This window comes from Colletotrichum aenigma (assembly GCF_013390185.1).
Source record: "Colletotrichum aenigma strain Cg56 chromosome Unknown KSG_Cg56_contig01, whole genome shotgun sequence".
In the NCBI taxonomy this organism is placed as follows: Eukaryota; Fungi; Ascomycota; class Sordariomycetes; order Glomerellales; family Glomerellaceae; genus Colletotrichum; species Colletotrichum aenigma.
Window position 1 is genome coordinate 3,805,907 of NW_023500907.1, and position 21,710 is coordinate 3,827,616.

The window sequence follows — 21,710 nt, forward strand, 5'->3', positions numbered from 1 at the left end:
TCCAGTTCCTCAAGTTAGCGACCCTCAACACCCTTGATAGTCCCAAAGCTTGGATCCGCCGACATGCGCAAAAAAAAATGTGTCCACGGTCTCGCTGACCAGTCATGGCCCTCCAATGCCAGTGCAACTCAACCACCCATCCATCTGCATCTGGGCAGCCCATCCCATGCGCTCCAGCGTCCATCCTTCTCTGCCCGGGGGTGTGTCCCCCCACCATTATCAGCTGCTCGTCCTCTGCCGCCGGCCGCTGCTCGCCGTCTTTCTGCCAGCCTCTCTCCACCAAGAGAGGCAGCTTTTCTCTGCTCCCACCCTCCCCTTCTTGACTTCATCCATCACCCGTTAACCAATTCGTCTGACGTCTCTGCCACCCAACAATCGAGGGAGATCACGTCTCCTCACCAACATCTTTGGCGCGAAGCACTTGCGCTTCTCGCATTTGACACATAGGGCAGCCTCCAACTGTCCCCACGCAACTCGAACACGACCCCACGACCACCTGCGTTGTGCATTCCCTTTCTTCATGCGCAATCTACCGACAACCTCCGACCAACTGGGTTTTCGAATTACCGCTTCGACTGTTATTATCGATCAACTATATCGACGATCTGAACTACCGAAAGGAACGGGGCGGAGAAAAGCCTACGAAAAGATTTCGGCGCATTGGTATTTTTGGAATTTGTGCTTCGGAACCCGAATTAGCGGCTCGGAAAATCAGTGTCGCCATGATGGACGCCGCATCTTGGAACCAAGATCCGGCCTTGGCGCCATCCCACGATGAAGAGTTCCAGCAGTTTTTGAACATGGGAGGCATGGGCAACTTGGGCGACTCGATGGCCTTCGACTTCAACGACTTCCAGTCCGGAAGTGGCTCCGGCATGATGCACCAGTCCGGCCGTGAACAGCTCGACACACAGATGGGAGGAACCGACGCCAATATGGTCATGAGCAACGCCAATGCCGCCATGCAGACGCAGCTCATCAACATGACCACTGCAGCTGCGCACCCTGCCATTCCCACGCAACTGATCCCTCCGCCAACTCCCACAGACGCCATCACCGAAATCGATGCTCAGATCCAGTATCTGCAGCAGCAGCGCGTTCAGCAGCAACATCGCCAGATTCATGAGCAGCATGTCTACTACGCCAACCAGCATGCAGTTCCCCCAACCCCCCAAAGTCTTGAAATGCCTCCCGCTAGCAATCAGTTTTATTCGGATCAAAGCCGAACCCCAATGTTCGACAACCGGTACCAACGGATGAAGGAGCAGCAAGATGTAAGGTGTTCTCGTTAACGATCCCGAAAGCGCATCGCTGACTATTTCAGATGGCCTTTACTCCTTTGGTGTCACCTGCCGTTACGCCGTTAGATCCCCATTTCCAGATGGAAGCCGGCGGCTTTACAATTCCTGGCGCATATTTCAGCCCTCTTACCTCTCCAGCCCTTCATGCGCAAAGTGACCAAGGACTTTTGTACGACCGCCGCTCGTCTTTGTCGGCGCACAACTCCCCCGCCGAGATGGACGTTGAGACATCAGCAAACGCGCAGCCTGCGGCGATGGATTTGGCCAAGAAAGTTCGGAAGAGCAACGCAAGAGTAAAGGCCAAGTCGAGTGTTCGCCAGTCTCCCATTACAAAGCCTCAGCGGAAGAAAGCTGGCCCGACACCAAAGATGGTGTCGCAAGCCCTCACTGGGATGCAGGAAGTGAAGGAAGATGGGCTTGATCAGATGCTGCCTTCGACGGCCTTGCCTGCCCCTATGAGCAGCGAAGAGTCCGAAAATGCATCAGTCTCACCTGAGAACCTGTCCGACATGCCGCCACCACCACTTCCGCAGAAGGCGTCGAGCAAATCACCATTCATCCAGCCCCAACCCCAGCCCCAGCCGCACCCCGCGATTCCGGCTCATATCCAAGGAAAGCCCTCGCCCGCCACACCAGCTTCCCTCATGAAGCTTCCCTCATCCAGCGCGAACAACTCAGCAGCATCAAATCCCCAAGACCTTGGGCCTTCGGATCACATCGAGTCCTTCGAACTTCCCGAGTCCGTCAACTTCAACTCAAGACCCCAGCCTCCGCGAATTGATACGGCAACGCCGACTCAGTCGCCGTCAGATCCAGGCTCGGCTAGGGCTTCGTCGTTCCAGCCGCTGCCATCTCCCATCTTTGCGAAACCGACTGCCGCTGCTTCAGCGAGCGCAAGCCCGAACCTCACACCGGGCTCCACGGGTCCCTCGGCACGCAGGACGCCCCAACTGTTGGCAAGGGGAAGCAAGGGTAGCGGGAAAAGGGGAAGTGTCAGCTCGGTTCACGTCTCTCCTGCTCTGCGACCCAGGATATCACCGAGCATCAAGCCGCTTCTGCCTGGCACGCCCGGCGGGATGTCTGCCGAGGATACAGCCTCCCGCCTTTTGGCTTCCAAGTCAAACTACCAGAACATTCTCGAAGGCAACACTGTTCCTGGTGTCACCTACCCGAGCGAGCTATCGACGAATCTCACGTCCAAGCGCACGTCCCACAAGATTGCGGAACAGGGCCGAAGAAATCGCATCAACTCGGCACTGCAAGAAATCGCAACACTTCTTCCCCAGCCGCTGAAGGAATCGGGCGAAAGCGACAACGCCGACAAGAAGGAGAGGGACAAGGCGGGAGGCGCACCGAACAGCAAGGCTAGCACTGTCGAATTGGCGATTGAGTATATCAAACAGCTCAAGCAGGAGGTTGCCGAGGCCAACAAGAGGGCTGAAGAGCTCGAGAAGAAGCTGGAGCGCATGGAGCCGTCGGGAAGCACGGAAGCTGTTGAACAACAAGAAAGCTCGACAGAGTAATGGGTGCGCATTAAGGGTGGCTTATGGAGCCTTCGGTAGCGGGATATCCCAACAGGCACGATATATACGAGGTAATCTAGGAGCATCGATGGCGGGTTATTTGGATTTGTATAATTGCTAGGTTTATGTGGCCATGTAAACGTTATATACCATGGCGAAAATAGGTGCGAAAGGGTCGGCTCATGTTCCAGACCTTCTCGATCTGGGCCAGAGCACACGGTAGGATTGACACCTTGTGATCATGGACCATGTTCCAGGCGTCACAAAAGTCGTCGCACAAAGTGTGGCTGTATATTGGGTATCACAAATGTAAAAAAGAATAATGATGCATCGTTCCTATTTCCCGTCGCACGTGGATGCGGTTTGATTTTTGTCTCTCCCCTCCGAGACTGACGTCCGAACCCCAAGACAACCCAGCTTTCCGTAAAACGCCGGCGTGACACACGTAATTATTGGCTGTCCCGGTTGTGTTCCAGAACGTCGACGTCGAGCTCCTCCATGACCTCCACGACGAGGTTCAGGCTCTCCATGAGACCGTTGACGGAGACGCGGAGCATGCGGTTCGTGGTGGCTTTGTAGTTGACGCGGAGGATGGCAGATTCGGAGGAGTTCTCCTCGATGGAGAAGGTGCGTCTGACGAGCGGCGAGAGCTCCTTGTCGACTGCGAGGGCCTTGTGGGCGACGGAGGCCAGGCGCGGGGTAGGGAACGGGACGTCGATAGTTCTGCGGAAATCTTGTCTCAGCTTTCTTTTTGTGATTTTCGTCGGCTTTTCTTTTTGTCGCAAATGGCACAATGCGCGACACACATTGCACGGGCTACAATGCGACAAGTGAGAGTCGGGAACTTACAATGAGCATGGGAATTCGGTGTCAATTGCGTTGTCCATGGTTGCGGTTTTTGCGGGAGTGGATTGGGTTAAGTGTGGGTGCAAATGTTTGGAGGGGTTCAGGAATGGGGAAAAAAAAGTTGGTGTTTGGCTGTCGGTCTTTACAAAGTCGTCATTGGAGCTGGCGGCGGCAGCGCAAAAAAAGGTGTCCCGCCCACCCGACAATACATAGCTCACCGCGGGACGGGATGGGATGGGTTGACCGGGACGGGACAGGACAAGACAGGATACACAAGGACGGACAAACTCCTTCTAGATGGCAGTGGACAGCTCAGATCAGAAGAAGACAAGGTGCCCCGCCATTCCACGAGGGTGACACCAGACAGCGCATGCGCACAGGATCGCTGCGTCGACAAGTACTGCGCAAGACAAGAGGCCGTGCAAAGATACCTTGGGGGCAGCTTGCAAGGTGCGGCAGGTTGATGCGGACCTGGACGACGTGGGGTTGCCTAGGCGCTGGGCTGGCTGCGGCAGCGCAAGACTCAATGCCGCCCCCCCCGATAAGCAAGGCTAGACTCAAGGCGGCGGGAGGGATCACTGCGAAGGGCACTGAGGGGCAGTGGACATTGATGGATTTGTTTTGATGGGTGTTCGGACTCCTTCGTGGGCGACAGTCAGTGGTCAAACAGCCTTCAAAGAGCTGGTTCGGGTTTAGAGACACGAGCTGGAGGCGGGTGCGGTTGCCTGAGGCGCTGAACCACGTCGAACGATTCGTCAGGAGGCGCGGGTGGTCTGTGCTTCCCCTTGCTGGTTGTCTCGACAACGGCTGGCAGCCCGGCAGCCAGCAACCAAGCTTCTCCGTAACAACAGTCGACCCTTGCTGTTTTGGGCCGGCCCCATATTGACCGCTTCGGCCAAAATAACAGCAAACCATACAAAAACACCTGCATCGGTCGCTCCTAACCATTGGAATACCTTCCTTTTCACCATCTCGTACTCTCGCCAAAATCTCTTCAATTCTTGCGCTGCCGCAGGAAAGCGCCGCTTTAATCGCCTCTGGGTTGGATTGATTGCACTCTGCCTTCGCTTCATCAGAAATACCTCCCTGCCTTCGCCGCCGACTACAGATCTTGTTGTTGTTGTTATTGTTTCAGACCCGACGATTCCTACATTCCTCACCCGCAGACCAACACACCTCGCTCCCATCCGCACCTCCGTCGCTGCCTTCCCTGGATCGCGCATTACTTTGCATACAAAGAGTAGCCTCGCCTCTGGATAATTTCGGCACCTGCCTTATCCTTTCCGAACCAGGCCCGCTTGCACCTGCATCCAGAAGAAGGTCCCGTCGCAAGAGCAATTGCCTCATCCAAACACCATCAGAGGAAACAGAGTGTCACGAGACCAATGGCCCCTTCTTCTAAGAGCCCAAACATGGGCCAGGTCATCGAGTACATCCCAGGTAAGCTTCCCTGCCCGTCTTCGGACCTCAACCGTCCATTCGCATCATCGCCATCATGTCGCATCATTACCCTGCGCGGAGTCGGCACTCGAGATCGTCGCACAGCGACCTGAGCGCAACACCCTCCAGCATGAGCGCCGCATCGCAACAGATCCATCCCTACTTTTATTGCGCATACTTCCCGATCTCCTTTCTGACTGTCCTCTCAGACCGTCTATACCTGGCTGCGTACATCCACCCTCCCACGGCCGAGACCGTCTTCCCCTACGGCGAGCCCGTCCAGACCTCCCCCAGGAAACGATCGCAGAGAGCCGCCGAAGGCCCTACTCCCGTTCAGTCCGCCGCCGTCCGCCCTACGCCTTACTACTTCTCCGTCGACGACACCCTCCTCTACAACGCTTTCCACCACGACTTCGGCCCGCTGCACATCGGTCACCTGTACCGCTTCGCCCTGCAGTTCCACGATGTCCTCGGTGCCAAGGAGAACAAGGATCGCCCCATCGTCTTCTGGAGCAGAGCTGACCCCAGAAGTGAGTACCAGTCTCAGGACGCGATGAAAACCGGTCACTAACAGCCGCCCAGGTCGCGCAAACGCCGCTTGCATGCTCGCCTGCTACATGGTTCTCATCCAAAACTGGCCCCCTCACTTGGCTCTCGCCCCCATCGCCCAGGTCGACCCCCCTCTGATGCCCTTCCGTGACGCTGGATACAGTCAGGCCGACTACGGCATCACCGTTCAGGACGTCGTCTACGGCGTGTGGAAGGCCAAGGAGGAGGGCTGCTGCGCCCTGGACAACTTCGACCTTGACGAGTACGAGAAGTTCGAGAGAGTTGAGCACGGAGACTTCAACTGGATCACACCACACTTCCTGGCTTTTGCGTCACCCCAGCACACCCCCGTCGCCAAGGTCATTGAGGGCACTGAGGAATGGGATTCGCTCCCCAAGAGCATCGGGCAGGTGGACGCCAACAAGGCGCTGCCCCAGCCTTTCAAGAACGTCCTGAAGCACTTCACTGAGCGCAACATTGGCCTTGTTGTCCGCCTCAACTCCCCTCTTTACTCTCCCTCATTCTTCGAGTCCATGGGCATCTCCCACCTGGACATGATCTTCGACGACGGCACCTGCCCGCCTCTCACAACCGTCCGCAAGTTCATCAGGTTAGCGCACGAGACCATCACCGTCAAGAAGAAGGGTATCGCCGTCCACTGCAAGGCCGGTCTGGGCAGGACAGGTTGCCTCATTGGCGCCTACCTCATTTACCGCCACGGCTTCACCGCCAACGAGATTATCGCCTTCATGCGTTTCATGCGCCCCGGCATGGTCGTCGGTCCCCAACAGCACTGGCTGCACATCAACCAGGGTATCTTCCGCGAGTGGTGGATTGAGGAGCGCATCGAGCGCAAGCTGCGCAAGGAGATGGCCGCCAACGCTGCTGTCCCCAGCACCCCCATCCGCGCCATGCAAAAGACTTCCCTTCGCAACGGCCAGGCCTCCACACCTCCCCACCGCAGCACATCAAACAGGACGCCTCTGAGCGAAGTCGACCACGACCGCAATAACATTGGGGCTCAGGAAGACTACCTCCCGGCGCCAACACCAGGACAACCAAGAAAGACCAACCGCGCAGGTGCAGACCGTCATCATCCCTACCAAAGAGCACCTTCATACCACGCAACTGTCGATGAGGAGGGCGCCATCCACCAGGAGACGGAGGTGATTTCCGTCCACAAGCAGTCTCGCGGCCCCAACGAGTCTGACGAAGAATGGGACATTAGGATGCGCACACACAGGAAGACCTCGCAGTCGCCTACTCGCAGTGAAAAGCGATCAGTTAGCCACTCCGCCGCCACTGTGTACCAGACATACATCGACAACGATGCCAGCAACGATGCGGAGAACATCGGAACACAACGCGTCAAGAACCTTGGAGACCGCGTTAGCAGCGCATCAGGTGTCCTCACCAAAGTTCGTGGCAGCAAGCGTTCGGGCGATTCACCATTGAGGACCAAGGAAGGAGTACGAAAGACGAGTGGTCGGGTCGGCAGCGTGGGCAGCTCAGCCATGTCCGCAACGGCCGCCTCGACCGCGCGCAAAGTCTCTGGCGCGTAGGAGCGCCAGAGACGTCTCGTTCGTCCAGGACTAAGAGTCACTTCCGAGGACCACTAGGTGCTTGCCGATAGCTTACTAACCACTTATGATGATGATGATCACGACCGGTCCATGTCGATCTGCATGAATTGGCGTTGGGTTCTGGCAACCTTGGAGATTGCGGCAAAGGGGAACTGGTGTTCAATGGGAGGAAATACAGCGTTGGCTGGTATGATGTCTACGACATTGCGAAATGATGATGACGATGATGGTCACTTCGGCGTATCTGACGAGGGCTTTTGCATCTTCTCTCTCTACCTGCCCAGGCATTCAATGCATATATACCAGGGCTGGCACGGCAGCCAGCCGGTTCAAACTGCTTGGAGGGTTTCTCACAAACGGCGTTCATGGGGCATAAGGGTGTTGAGTATTGTAATTGTATTTGTTGTTTGTTTGCTGTTTTCAACATTATTTTTTGGTCGTTCCGTGCGCATGGGCTAGAGGCAGAGAGGAGAGGTCGGGATGGTAGGCAGTGGCAGTGGGCATGCCTCCTCCCGGAGAGATGTTGTGAGCATCATCGTCAGAATATGATGAATACGCTTTGCCCGCTTGATTTTCCGCAGCAATACAAAAAGTACGCACACTTGATCTGTCTTGAGCATGGTGATGTTTGATTGACCTCCTTCATGACGTGTAAGTGCCTCTTTGCTCAGCCTGCATTGGAGACAGATCCTCTGTAAACCATCGATCAGGCAGGTGATGATCGTGAAAGCTGTTCCAGGTCAAGTGCGGTCGCCTTTAAGGGTTTATATATAAGAATGATCTTGGTGAAGTCACTTCCGCCTCAACGAACAGGCCAGATGGCATTCTCTATCTTAATCTTCTCAATGAGAGCCAGTTCAGAATATGGCATCCCTCTTGCACAGAGATGTGGAAGTATGGCATGTATGCTTGTTGAGAGTGTTCACAGCTCCAGGGAGTCTGATTGTAACTTGGAATCATTCGGCTGGATACCCTGTGGAAGGAAGTGAGGAGGGACGATGTCGGTGGAGAGAGATGTGACGGGAGAGTGTTGGCTGGAGAATGATGAAGGCGAGGCCGGTCACTCACCGAACGCATGTGAGAAACTTATCCGCGAGGTTCTGCACGGGGCAAACGTCAACCATAGACGGCTATCATTGGAGAGCTGAATATTGACTGCGGCATTAGTGGCTTTAGTACCCTCGCCAGACGCAAACCAAGCCTTGAATTCGGGTGCCTGTGGATGGTTTTTCTGTTGAGAAGCAAGTTCTGAGGATGCATATATTTGCCGTCGCTTTGGTAAGAACTCCGGTCATGCAAATTTCGGAGGTAGAAGAACATGTTTCTGGATAAAAGGGTTCCCGGGCGTTCCGCATAAAATGTGAGGCCATGGTTGGTTCTTCAGGCTATGCACTGGATTCTAACATCGCGTGATAGATCTGTGGATTCACAGGCCGAATAATCTAGGAGTGACCGAGATGAGGGATGGAAAGTAGCGAGGGCTTGAGATCATGTCTTGCTGTTTTGTCGATGATGGGAAGCGATGTCTTCTCAGAAGAAACATCACCTCCAGAGAAGCGTCCTCTAGTATGATATGGATCCTTGGTTTCATTGCTTGCTGAATCTTTCTTCTTGATTGAACTCGTGTATTTATCCTTTCCTGCCTGTAATTACGGCTTTTAGGGATCCAGGGTGCGCTCATCCTGCGTCAGAGACTCGTTGATTATCTGTGGTGTCAGCATATATTGCAGGCTAGCGGCAGTTCCTAATGTTACTCCCGAGCAATAAACTCGGTCTTGGAATTCCTTAGAATGGAAGACTGAGCGAATACTGACTGAAGCCAGCTCCTCGCAGGCGCGATAGTTCCACAGGTCGTCTCCCTTTGCTGTCTCCGCTTCCCTTTTTTCAAGGCACGGGATACCTCCGTCGTCATCCTGGATGTCCCTTCCTCGAGTATTTCATGGGAATTCTAGTCAGAAGCATAATTTTACTGAACTTCTTACAAGAACGCATTTTCTTGTTTTCTTTGTGTTGTTGTACTCTCTCGGTTCATTTGCAGATTCCAAAACCGCCAGTCAGAAGAGGGCATTTGCTGGGAACCAAAGTCTTCCTCGGAGAATACTACTTATGAAGAATCTACGTATCCAGTTGGACTCTCTTGGCCAGAAGCGTACATACGAGGAACGCGGGCGGGGTTCTGGAAATGATTGCACCAAGAATGGTGGTCGACATGACTGTGTTCTCGATCCTAGATTCCGAAATCACAGCCTTGCGCTAGGAGCATCCAGTCTTGGCTGATTTATACAGCGAAGGCTTCGCACTCTCTATCTTGCGTATATCCGTAGAGAATCATTGGGCAAGAACATCGGTAGTCTACTTCCTCCGAGCCGATCCTGCAGCAAGCAGATGCTCTCTGCCCTGCTTTGGTGTCTGGATTCACCAACCAAATTCCAGATTTTAAACGAAGAGGAGGCTGGTCATTACATTTGTTCCAGAAACAGTATATCCATAGCTTCGTGTTATTTATATACATTGCTCCAACCTTTTCGGCCTTGTGTCAACCATGATGTGGCACACATGCGTCGCTTTGATTTGGGCTGAGACTACCTGTCTAACGCAACATTTGCAGGTGTCCTCTGACCGGGCAAGCAGCTCCTTCCTCGAGCTGTTAAAATCAGCTTCTGTGACTGATGTGGAAAGCCCCCCTTGAAGACAGACAATGTTGAGGAGTCGATGCGTCTGCATAGTTGTGGGCTGGCTACTGGTAACGTGAACGTCCATACGTCCATATGCATACGCTGTGTATGTACTATTTCTGCTTCTGAGTCCGGCCATATACCACGATAGACAAGCAGGAGACGACAGAGGTGCCGAGCGTTGGTGAACTGGCCGTTCACTGCTTTCGTTGACTCAGACATGCCGGACTTCACAGACACAGTGTCTTATAATGCGATACAGACTTCTGCGCAATAGCTTCACACGAAATTGTCGTCGGCTGCTGTCTCATCAGAAACTAATCCCGCATGGCCTTGTGATAACACACAGATAGCTTGGGCATGGTGTAAACCACCTCCAACGCTTTGCGCGGGCAACAATGTGATTCAGGTGTTCCCAGGGCCACGTAGAGTGCTAATAGGTACTCTGATGCAGACTCTTTGCTTCCAAAGTTCTAGAGACAAACCAAAAATGAGCTGCCTCTGCGTCCTTTGCTTGGTGACGGAAGACGACCTAGTTAAGGGAAGTATACCTCAACTGGTGGCATGAGGCAGACCTCGCCCGCCCTCGCCCCTTGGCCCTTTGAGCCTTTGATCATCGTCCTGGATGCAGTAGCCTATGCAGGACTCGTGTTTTTATGTACCACAAGCCTGCCAGCTGGCTATCAGCACTGATGGGGGCTATAAAAGATCCCTTGCTCAGCCAGAGCTGCTCCTCTTTCCAACACAGCAATTTTGCGATAATACTTCCGTTTTTCATCTACAAGCAACAACAGCCCCCGATATCCGTCACGTGTGCCATTGCAACCGTTGTGTCAAAATCCGTACGTATTGGCTTGTTTTTTGCGCCGCTTCTGCTTTTTACTGAGGTCCGGATATTACCATGCATACACTGGATTGAGGCGACAGAGACACAGGCCTGGATCGACATTACCACGCCTTCGTTGTTGTATTAATGCTGGATTTCAGAGACCTCGCCTCATACAAAGTGGACGGCTAAATCTGTAACATGATCGGGGTGATATTGACGTGTATCTCTATGTCGATGTGATACAGTGTTGCAGGTCTTATTTGTAACACCGGGTGCTCCAAGAGCGGGAATCGCCGGCGGGTTGACAAGACAAGTTGCAATGCTGACTTTTCTGGGCTGTCTGGAGTGCCGGTCTGTATTATGGGTAGGTGCTGACCCGAAGTGTTAGATCACAACCCAGAAATTGCGTTTCAGAGCGAACGTCCTCTCTGTCGACGAGAGCAGGCTAGCTGCAAGAATGATGTTCTCATCCGGTTACACAAATCATGTCTCGCCGACTTTCAATAATGAAGCCTTCTATTGCTGCCCTAGATATCTAGATTATGTACGTGGTATTCAGATTCGAGCAGTGCAGCCATCGAGTCAGCCTTTGTCAACACACTTAGCGCACGTAAATCTCGTATTCATAGTCTAGTCGACGTTGCGTCCATTCATGACTAGGATTACCTCAATATTCCCACGGCTATCGCAACAGAAACAGACTTTATACTTGTTGCCTCATCGCAATAAGATCTCTATCTCAGATAGACCAACACATAAAAGGTTTTTTTTATGAATAATGAGAGCGACGACAGGCTAAACCAGCGCCAATCAGTCCCAATCTTTTCACATTTGACTCAAGATGGAGGTATTACTCTACATCTATGAAAGTTTGAACACATTTCGAGTGCCACATCATGGTTCACAAATACGGCAATAACATGATCTACACAAAACATCGTTGGTTATTAATCGACGAAGAAGTTCCGTCGGTGAACTTCTTGGAACGATCAAAAACAGATGTTTTGAGCCGAGAAAACCAAATGTGGTATATATGGGGAGAAACGCGACCTTGAGCGCCGGGTAAGACAGGACGAAGCCACATGATGAGAGATTTGAAGTCTTCGGTGCAACTATATTCCTTCATGATGGACTGAATCCACCTTAACTCATCCTGGGAGGGCCAATGTTGCATCTTATATTGGAGCTGACCACTGAGAAACGGCAAAGCACAGAGTTTTTTTCGATCTACAGCTTAGTGTTAGCCTGACTCTTGAATCATTGGAAAACATCTGCGGACAGTCCCTTAAATTACTTTGCAATCTTATAAACTTTCAAATTTGTTCCAGATGACGTCAAGATCATCTTGAGTCGATAGTTTGATGTCGCTCGCCATGTGAACGAGTCTTTCGGCGGGCCTCTGTACTTGTTGCGAAGATGGCATTTGCGAAGAGGGGTGAGTGTGAGAACCGATCCTAGAATAGATTTATTGCTTCAAGGTAGCTTTAAGGGGCGGGCTCCCGCGAGGCAACAGCTGCAGCAAGTCTATCTTCTTGGCCTTGGTCAGCGCTAAACTGCATATTGCAGCCAATATGCATCGTGGCCAGCTTGTATTGGTTGTGAATGCGGGCTATGGGATTTGCTGCAGCTGTGTTACATATCTCCACGCGCACAACACCCCAGTCAGCTCAGCCTGATCTTGGTTTATAGTGTCTGCTCTGCTTGGTGTCATGATTCACGAACCAAATTCCGGATTTAGATTAAATAGGAGTTAGTAATCTAATCTGCTCTGGAAACCTACCTCATCTGGGTTTGAGACCTTACCTGCTTTTCGCTATTCAATCACTCGAGACTTCTTCCATCTTTTTCCCAGACGTCTGGCCTATGTGTGTTACTGAACAGAGGGCAATCATGTGTTTGCTCTGGTCACTTTCTTCATAGCCTCAGACACGTTGCCTCATGACACCAGATTGGTAGTAATAACAGATCTTAAGAGTGGGAAAATTAACGTCACATTAAACATACCCAAGAGGACCGGCTTTAGATTCAAAGACTCTGACATGCTGGTAGTTGGCGTGACAAGGATAGAGAAGTATTGAAAATTGGGCGAGCTACGAACAAAACACCGATCCAATAGAGACTTAAGACGTAGAATCTTCGTGCCTATTGTACACTCAGGTGTCGCGAAAGTTTTGGTTCAGCTATCGGCCCCATTTAGCGTCATAAAAAGTGCTCATCATTATTATTTCCTGCCATATATTGCGCGTTCTTCATGAACAGGAGAACTGTCCGTGCCTGTGCTTAACTACTCTGATTTGTACTGACTGGCCACTTAGTGTAACAGCTTTGGAAAAACCAACTCAGCAAGCAAGCCTTTGTTTCTTCCTGTCTCGTTCTTTTTACTCATCTAGATCTAGTTTCATATTGTGTGAGTAGAGGGTTCGATTCCACATTGTTGAATAGCACATGTGCATTTCAAAAGCTGCCTCCTTCTGCGGCGCAGACGAGTCCACAATGGAATGTTGGATGGCAGTCAATATATTTTCCATGCACTTGGCGCAGCGATGCGCCTCGTCTGCCTACGCTATCCTCCAATACAAATGGTTGTAGGAGCCAAGACCATGTCAATCTTGGGGGCGTCTTACGTACCACACCCTCCGGGCCTACGAATTCGAAAGAGTAGAATGTATTCTAAAAATTATTATGGCGGACATATCATCTGCAGGTGGCATGAGGCAAGAGCCTATCATCCCCGACGGGGTTATCTGACATGCGCATGATCTTCTTGTGCATTTCCTTATGGTCTAAGAGACACGACAATAAAATGAACTTGGCCAGCTACTTTCCATAGCCGACTCAGACATATAGAGAAGAACTTCTTCTTTAAAGCCTGTTTCACGCAATCGTGTTGTGGTAATCTCACCCATGTCCATCAGCATCTGATTCCACAATATCCCAAAGATGAAGGCGTCAGATCAGCCACGCCCAGCGCACGAAAGAACACGGCCGCCGATCACAACAAATCATTATCAAGCGGTCGAAAAAAGTGAACCAGAGATCCACGCAAAGGATGACGATGCCCGGAAGACGAAAGCGATGGCTCAATCACGTCCAAAGTCCGAAGGCAAAGAATCTCTGGACCGCCAGAGGACGCAGCCATCGAGACCCCATACCACTCGCAACTACTGGAGTATTATCGGGATAATGGGCATCCTGATACTATCTTTGGGTACAATATCCATTCTAGTGTCTGTTTCCTTTCTCGTATGCCTTTGGCAAGGCGCGATGGCAGCAGAGACCAGCGAGACTAACCGTGGCCGGCTGTGGAATTTGATCGTGTTCTCCGACTGGACTTCGAGAGCTATCACTGTCTCCTCTGCTATTATTCGAGTGATGCTATCACTTCAGATGGGTGTATTTACAGCGATGACAGCCTCACTCATGTTAGAAAGGACTGGGGTTCCTTTAACATCTGCACCTGCAGTCTCTTTGCTAAGAGCAATATCTGCGTCACCTTACAACCTCGTCACCTTTACCAGCTTCAATCTTCCTTGGCGAACGAGTGGGGTTTACTCTGCCGCTGTTGGAGTCTCAGTACTTTTGACAGCTATTTCACAATTTACGTCAACTATCCTCCTTTCCGATCTCGGGAACGTTAATATTACCTCTCCTCGGCAATCCGTCAGTATGAATTACCTCAACAAGGACAGCGAGGGAGTCAAAGGTAGTTGGGGTGGCTCGAAGGTCTGGCACTCAGCTCCTGGAACATACTTCCGGTTTGCTGAACACCCAAGAATATCTACTCCAGCTCAGGAAGCAGACGACTTTGAAGATACAGGGAGACTCTTGCGTGCTTTTCTTCCCTTCGTGAATGAAGAGAGTCGCATGAGATTGCGAAATTATGACGGTCCGGCCACTGTCGTAGATTCTAGGGTCGTCTGTCACAGACCTTTGCTCAGCAACGTCACCTTTTCCTATTCCAGCAAGTCTTTCGATGATAACGACTACCTCAGCGACGTTTTCATCCGCGGTAATCTGACTTTCAATGTCGATGGCAACGATCAGAGCTCTCCCTTGGAATATTTTGATGGCGGTCCATGGAGTTTCAACTGTGTCGCCCCCACTAAACACAATAACACCGCTCTCAACTGGCAGGCATCCATCTGTTCCGTAAATGGGGGAGCTCTAGCTCTAGGAGGTATCATGTCTACTCCGAGACTGATCCCTGGCGTCATCTTACAATTGACGAACCTTTTCTTGGTGTTCAACAGCACCGGGGTCGGAGATGACTGGCGGAAGAGCGTACAGGAGCATGGCGTAGAGAACCCAAACACACATTTGTGGGATTCTACTGTCGATCAACTAGGGCTGGACTCATCCTCAGAGGGAGTATGGACACGTTTTGACTCAGCAGACGACACCATTGGCATGACTACCAGCGCGTGTTTCTCCAATTTCGGAGCCTCCATCGAAGAAGTTAAAATGTTCAGCACGACCAACGGAATACCACGCAGCGTAGCTTGGGATCGCCGCGCCAGCCAATACAACACCGACGGTGTTAGGATTCAATATCACAGCGTCGATGACAAAATCATGTCTCATGAAGAGCGCGGCATTCTTCGTCTCGAATGGAAGGACACATGGGATTTCAATCCAGTTACGAGCAATGGCTCGGTCGACACTTTGGCAGTCACAGGGTTCTTTGCTGTTGCCAGTGACCTGCCCTTCGTCGTCCGCGGGCCGCTCAACATCACTGATGAATTAAACCCCTGCGGAACATTGCAAGTAGGGGGTTATTCCACCCGCGCTGTACACTACGCTCATGCATCCCTGTTCCAAAATGTCATTTGAGAGACTGGGAGCCTCCCGGAAGCATTGCAGGAATTATTCACCATCCTCGAGCAGATGAAATACTACGAGGAGCTGCCGTACTACAACATGGGATCCACTGCGACCTTCGTTCTAGCCGAGGAGAAACTCATTCCTGTCCGGTGGCTCGGCTTCGGTATTGTGATGAGCATCATCGGTATCCATTTCGGTTTGCTAATCACTACAATGACACTCTTTCTGAGGCTCACTAGATCAAGTTACCTTGGTAATATCTGGATGTCTCTGAGTCAAGTCTTCTCTCCAGAGACCGCCGATATCATCCAAAAAGGTACTGAGACTAAGGACGACGAGCTTGAGGCCATCGTGTCTAAGGTTACAACAGGTTCTGAGGTAGGCACGCTACTAAGAAGGAAGGTCCGGGTGAAGGCGAACGAAACAAATGGGAGAAAGGAGCTGATGTCGGCGTGATTGGCGTCATACCGTCTAATTAAAGCAGGCTTAGAGAAGAGGGGATCAAGGCCCCTTGTGTTCCAGTTAACTTTCGATCGTGTGGGACTTGGTCTGACTTCATTTTGCTTCTTGATTTGGAGGCTCTTCAACCTGGTCGGCGGACTTTGAAGACGGACTTACCTCTTTCATCGTAAACAGCCCGGGGGTGAAGAAAGGGGCCCGTTCGCAAGTTCGCAATGGATATTGATGTTGTTGATTATCTTTTCTCAGTCTGCTGAACAAGCAATTGACTCGTCGCGATGTCCGTGTTTGAACACTTTCGGGCGAGGCTTTGGAAACTTCATGTCTGAAAACGTCTATGCTGGCACACACGATAGGGCTTTCTAAACCGGTACTGTCATAACTGCTCGTGGCCTGCAGTCTCCTTCCTCTGTCATCATCTCTGTTCTTGTCATATTATACCTTTCTGAATACATGCTGATCAGCACTCATCTTAACGTGCTTGGTTGACGTAGTCGGACAGCACTCATATTATATCAAATCAAGACGATGCTGCTCTGACATACTCACAGCGACCAAACAACGATGAAAGCAGCACACATTGTCTTGTTACCCCCAGAAACTATTACAACCATCTTCCTTTTATATTCTCACACAACTTGCTCGTACAGCCTCGCAATATCTCGGCAGACAGTCCACGTCAGAACACAAAGATAGTTGCGCGGACCATAGCACGAGCAGACCCGTCAGAGCTACATAAATAACAAAGAGTAATCACACAATCTGGTCACAAACCAGAAATACACCGTCATTCCACTGCTCTGTCTTTAAATTAGAAACTCATTAACCAGTAGGTACGCCTCCCAGGACTCGAGTGCACACAATGAACCTATCTATACAATCGCATAAGACTCTCCATCCATATCGTATTCTTCAATCAATACACATTCACAAACAACTACGAGAAACAATCAAGATCACAACGCCCGCGATCGTACAGAAACGGGCGGGGAAACAGAGGACTGGATCCCAACAGCTGCATAGTTTGTAAATATGTGACCTCTTTGCAAGCAACTATCGGAGCACTATGTGCGGATCGTTACCCCACATCAATTGCTTGGCCTTCAAACGGAACTTCACCCGGTCAAGGTATTTAAAGGAGCAAATTCACACTCGGGACCGACCAAACCATGCGTCATAGACAGCGAGAAGTAGGCGGGCTGAGCTAGATACATTCATCTCAAGACCAAGGCACATGACGGGGGATACAAAGCCTCGGTGCCAACGCCGTCTGTTGTGCTGGGCTAAGAATTGTCAGCCCGGTAGACTATGAGTATCCTGCCTTGAGATTCAACCATCTTAGTGCCAGCCCTGAATCGACAATCAAGCGCTGTCTTCCTGCACTTCACCAATTCCAGGCTTACCCCATCATCGTTTCTCATGTCCTCTCTAGACATGATTACACTCAGGGAAGTGAGAAAGGACAGCTGAACGGAAGATATCGTCAATAACGTGTCTCGAGCCGTAACCTAATATCTGTGTAGTCAAACCCGCTGCAACATATAGTCTCGGGGGATATATTTTATTGCCACTAGAGTGTCGACGACATCTAAATTACAGAGCTTTCTATCACAACCCCTTCAACCCCTTTCAAGTACTTCTCACCAGAGACAACTCACGCAACGAATTGGACATCAATCAAAAGTGCCTTAAATTAATTCAACTCAGACCCTCTTGCCTGGCTTCTCACCAAATTCCGACTCTCAACACCAGATAATTCAGCCAACCAAGCTGAGACCCATCACCACCGACCTCATAACCATCCTCCACCCCGTCCACAAACACATGCGACCACACCCACTGGAGAACTCGGGATCCCGTCCGCTCTCCCATCGATAAACCAGTGAGGGCCAGAGTAGTAGTTGGGTCGGAGACGACCAGCGAATGCCTGGTGTTGCATGTCTTTTTTTGGTTGTTTGTGGTGGCCCCTCTTTTGCTCGTCGCCGACCTCCGAGGGCACGTCTTGTTAGATACCTGGCAAGTTGCCACTTGACGACCTTAGCTTACTCTCAGAGGAGCTGACATGCACTTGCAAATGACCATGCAGCGTGACTTGAGTACATGTGGTGCCAGTGAGGATGTCTTGGTGCAAAGAGGCAGCCGTCAGCTTGACCCCGAGGGCATCTCCAACTTCACGTGTCGTCGTGGACTATGATCGACAACCCCGGCGTCCGAGGTACACTTACCCAACAGACGCCAAAAGAGCGATCGAAAGACCCAGACACGTATCGCTCACACCCTCTCCCGTTGCCTCGTCGAGATGGTTGGATGCCACCCCTCGAATCCTCCGAGCCCTCCATGCATCAGAGGCTGTCAACCTGAAAGTACCAAACAACCACGGAGACGAATGGACACTAATCCAAGACACTGACCCAGTGTCGTCGGATATTGAGATCACCACACAGAACTGCCTTCGCAATCCGAGAAACTTTCTGCCCAGACCAATGTATCCCAAAAGCGTCAATCTCAAAGACGCCCTCTCCAACCACTTGGGTCGCCCCTGTTCAGCCCCGAAATCACGAATCGACATTTCCCGAAGGCCAAGGACGACAAGACCGGCCACGCGATCATCGATCCCCCACTCGATAAGGAACATTCCATTCCATCCAAGGTCCCCATAGCCCGGGAACGAACAAAGGGGGCCTTGTCCGAGCATGACTCGGGTCATTATCAGATGGCGATCTTCAGGCGCCACTTTCGCCCAGTCTGCAATTATCGGTCGCCGAACGAGCAGCAAACCGCGACTTCCGGTAGAGACATCGGAGACAAGTCCGTCGCACAACAACGAACTCCACGACCTGAGAGACACCGCAGCAAGCCTCACCGCCAAAGTGCGCAAAATAAGTGAAACCCCAGCCTCGTAGCTTCGCAAGCTTCGCGCTTTGCAGATCAAATACCGGAGCGCATCTCCGCCGCGCGCGTTTGGCGGCAGAACGGTACTGCGGCGCGCGCAAACAGCAAAAGAAAAAACATCCCCAACGGCCCCAGAAAAGCGTCGCGGCCGACGTCGCATCGGAGCACCAACAGAGCAAGACGTCAAATCCTCGCAATCCCGAAGTTTCGAACGATTGTGTCGAAAAGAGAACAGTCTGAGCCCACGTCGCGAAGATCATTACTCGACGCGTGCCCCCCGAGCTTTCTTTCCAGAGCCACGCGATGCAACGCTCCAGTCCGGCCTAAACCAAAGTTGGCCGTGTCTCAAATTCTTTTCGAACGACCAGACCCTTTGACAGGTGCCATCGAGGGTGGATAAAGGAAGCTCCCCCAACGGCAAACACGACAAGCGAGAAAAAGGGAACAGAGGAAAAAACCTCCGTTGGGCATGGCCGCAAAAGACGGGACACAACCCTCATCGTCGGATCGTCGGGTCCGCCAGACTGAAGCGTTGCTATTTTGCCCTCTTTTGCTGCCCGCCTAGCGGAGTCGCTTCGGGCTCCCGTCGATCAACGAGATGGATAATTCCATCCGACGAAACCTCAGCGTCACATCGAGGAATCTTCCGGGGGGTGTCAAAATGGCGATCCCTTGTCCAGCCCGACCGACTCTCTTCATCTTTCCATACTGCTGGGAAGACTTGTCTCTGCAGCAGCGGCGAGTTTATGTCGAATTGTCAATAGTGCCAAACGCTAGCCCGCATCCTCGTTGGAATCAGCGAGCCACGGTTCAATTTGGCGAAATGAAATTGTCGGATCCCCTTGGGCGAACTCTGTCAGAATTGCAAAGACCGGGGGTTCGTTCACAAACAAGGCAACCAGCTCACATGTCCGTGGTCGACTGTTGTCTTGCCCTGCATTCTGCTTCCAGTCTTCAGAATTGTGCCGTCGTCGTCGGACGCCACCCTCGGCCTGTGCCTCCTGCAGACTATGCTTGGCCTGCATCCAACGTCCAACTGCATATACACGAGACGATTGCGCGCGAGTTGGAACGAGAGGCGACACACCTTGGCCGGTCAGCTTTCCCCCCTTCGAGCAGTCTGCAGAATTGGGGTAATTGCACGCAAATGAGGTTTCCCGAGTCCCGTTGGCTCTAGAAAATCCTCTTTGCCCTTTACTCCGCATCGTGGCTTGCAGTGGTTCTTCCTGGATACGGTATTTTGCAGGAGCTCACTCGACCTTCCCCGGGCCACCGGGCTCCCGGTGAGGAACGACCCCATCACACCATTCCTCACCAAGGTTGTGACAAGGTCTTGGCCCACTTGGGCTACCATCGGTCCGTCCAACTTTCGAGCACCGCCCCGATGGGCCAGATTTCGTGTTATGACATCCAAAAAGGGCTGAGATATCCACGACTGTCAATGTGTAGGGTCGTTTGATCCTCGTCGAAAGATCCCGCAAGGCTCTAGCCAGGGCGGGCGATAGGTGAAACTTGAATAAGTTGACCATGACGACATACGGAGACGATATGAAGAGACGAGAACAGAGACGATCCTTCTGGCCCCCAAGAGCGAGGCGAGCAGGAACACGGCTTCCAAGACGGAGGGTGAGCATCTGAGAAGGAGAAGGATGGAGCAGCGATGCCAAGCTGCATATTACCCACTTACACCCTCACTCGGCCAACCACAGCTGCAGTATGCAGCCTTTTCGGTCCTCCACGACGACTTGTGCCTGCGTCGAAGTGTGCATACGCATGCTGAGGGGCTCCAGAAATGTGACAGAATCTGAAGGGTCTGGTGCTTCACGCCACAAAATGGCGAGAACAAAGAAGTGGAATTGCCATCAGGGATGCAATTTTCGTTGAGGACTGGGGAGAGAGAGCATGTAAAGGCATCACTCATGCTGCCCGGCTCGAGTTTAGATACAGGAAACGGAGGCGTGGAAACCCCGTGTCTCAAGCAAACCCCGAGGTCGGTATCAAATCCGCTCTGCGCAATTGCTATTCTCATCATGCCATCTTCGCTCGAAGCTTCAGCTCATACATCCGAGGGGATAGGAGGCCTGCTGGCAGCACCATCCAGCAGGGGATTGGCAAATGTTAGTCACTGGGTTGGACCGATTGCCTCTGCGCCGATTGCAAACCCGCCGTGCTGGGCCAGGAAAGGCATCGTGTTGTGTAGGCGGACAGGCAATCCGTTCGTTTTGCGGGGGTTGCTGGCGGTCCCTCAATGGATTCCTGACAGGCCCAAGATCAGCACCGCTACGGGCCCAGGGACCCAGATGAAGGGGATGAGGCTGGCCAACATTGCTTTTGGAAGGTGGTGGGCCTGTTTGCCTGTTGTCGTCGAGAGTTTTGACAGGCAGATGTCCAAAAGTCCTTGGGACAGACCGGGGGCGATAAAAAGGTCGGTGGGGAAGTGGATGAGACGAACGTGGTGCAAAGGCACCTTGTCCTGGGCATTCCCAAGATTGCCCGGGGTACAATGTTTCCGACGAAGTGCGCTTGGATGTGTAAAGGCCTGTCAGGTCCTTGAAAAGTGGAAGCGCCTTTTTTTTCTTTTGATTTTGGTCCCGGGAAAGGTACGCAATCATTAATGCCTCCGCTGCCCACAGTTGATAAGGTTTGCGCTGCTCCGAACGCGAGAACGGGATGTGGCCTGAAGAGGCTTTTTGCGGCCCAAGGAGGGGCCGCAGCTGGTCGTTGCTTTTTTGATGACGCTTTTTTCCATCGGCCGGCGTGCGGGCCGCATCCAGTCCGTTTGGTGTCGAATT

At 52.1% G+C, this 21,710-nt stretch overlaps 4 protein-coding genes across 4 annotated transcripts; 3 read left to right on the top strand and 1 right to left on the bottom strand.

Moving 5' to 3' along the window:
• Window positions 1-722: 722 nt before the first annotated feature.
• Window positions 723-2,824, top strand: nuc-1 (Phosphorus acquisition-controlling protein; the record flags this gene model as incomplete). The annotated part of the gene is made up of 2 exons (XM_037316269.1): window positions 723-1,274; window positions 1,325-2,824. The coding sequence occupies 2 exons, from the start codon at window positions 723-725 to the stop codon at window positions 2,822-2,824; spliced, it is 2,052 nt and encodes a 683-aa protein (XP_037186062.1).
• Window positions 2,825-3,273: 449 nt separating this feature from the next.
• Window positions 3,274-3,711, bottom strand: PCC1 (EKC/KEOPS complex subunit PCC1; the record flags this gene model as incomplete). Its single annotated transcript, XM_037316270.1, has 2 exons — window positions 3,274-3,547; window positions 3,674-3,711. The coding sequence occupies 2 exons, from the start codon at window positions 3,709-3,711 to the stop codon at window positions 3,274-3,276; spliced, it is 312 nt and encodes a 103-aa protein (XP_037186063.1).
• A 1,371-nt stretch (window positions 3,712-5,082) lies between these two features.
• cdcA (Tyrosine-protein phosphatase cdcA) lies at window positions 5,083-7,221 on the top strand (the record flags this gene model as incomplete). The annotated part of the gene is made up of 3 exons (XM_037316271.1): window positions 5,083-5,110; window positions 5,320-5,640; window positions 5,693-7,221. 3 exons carry the CDS (start codon window positions 5,083-5,085, stop codon window positions 7,219-7,221), a joined length of 1,878 nt encoding a protein of 625 aa, XP_037185016.1.
• Window positions 7,222-13,929: 6,708 nt separating this feature from the next.
• On the top strand, window positions 13,930-15,576 carry CGCA056_v001011 (uncharacterized protein; the record flags this gene model as incomplete). Its single annotated transcript, XM_037316272.1, has 1 exon — window positions 13,930-15,576. One exon carries the CDS (start codon window positions 13,930-13,932, stop codon window positions 15,574-15,576), a length of 1,647 nt encoding a protein of 548 aa, XP_037185015.1.
• Window positions 15,577-21,710: the final 6,134 nt, after the last annotated feature.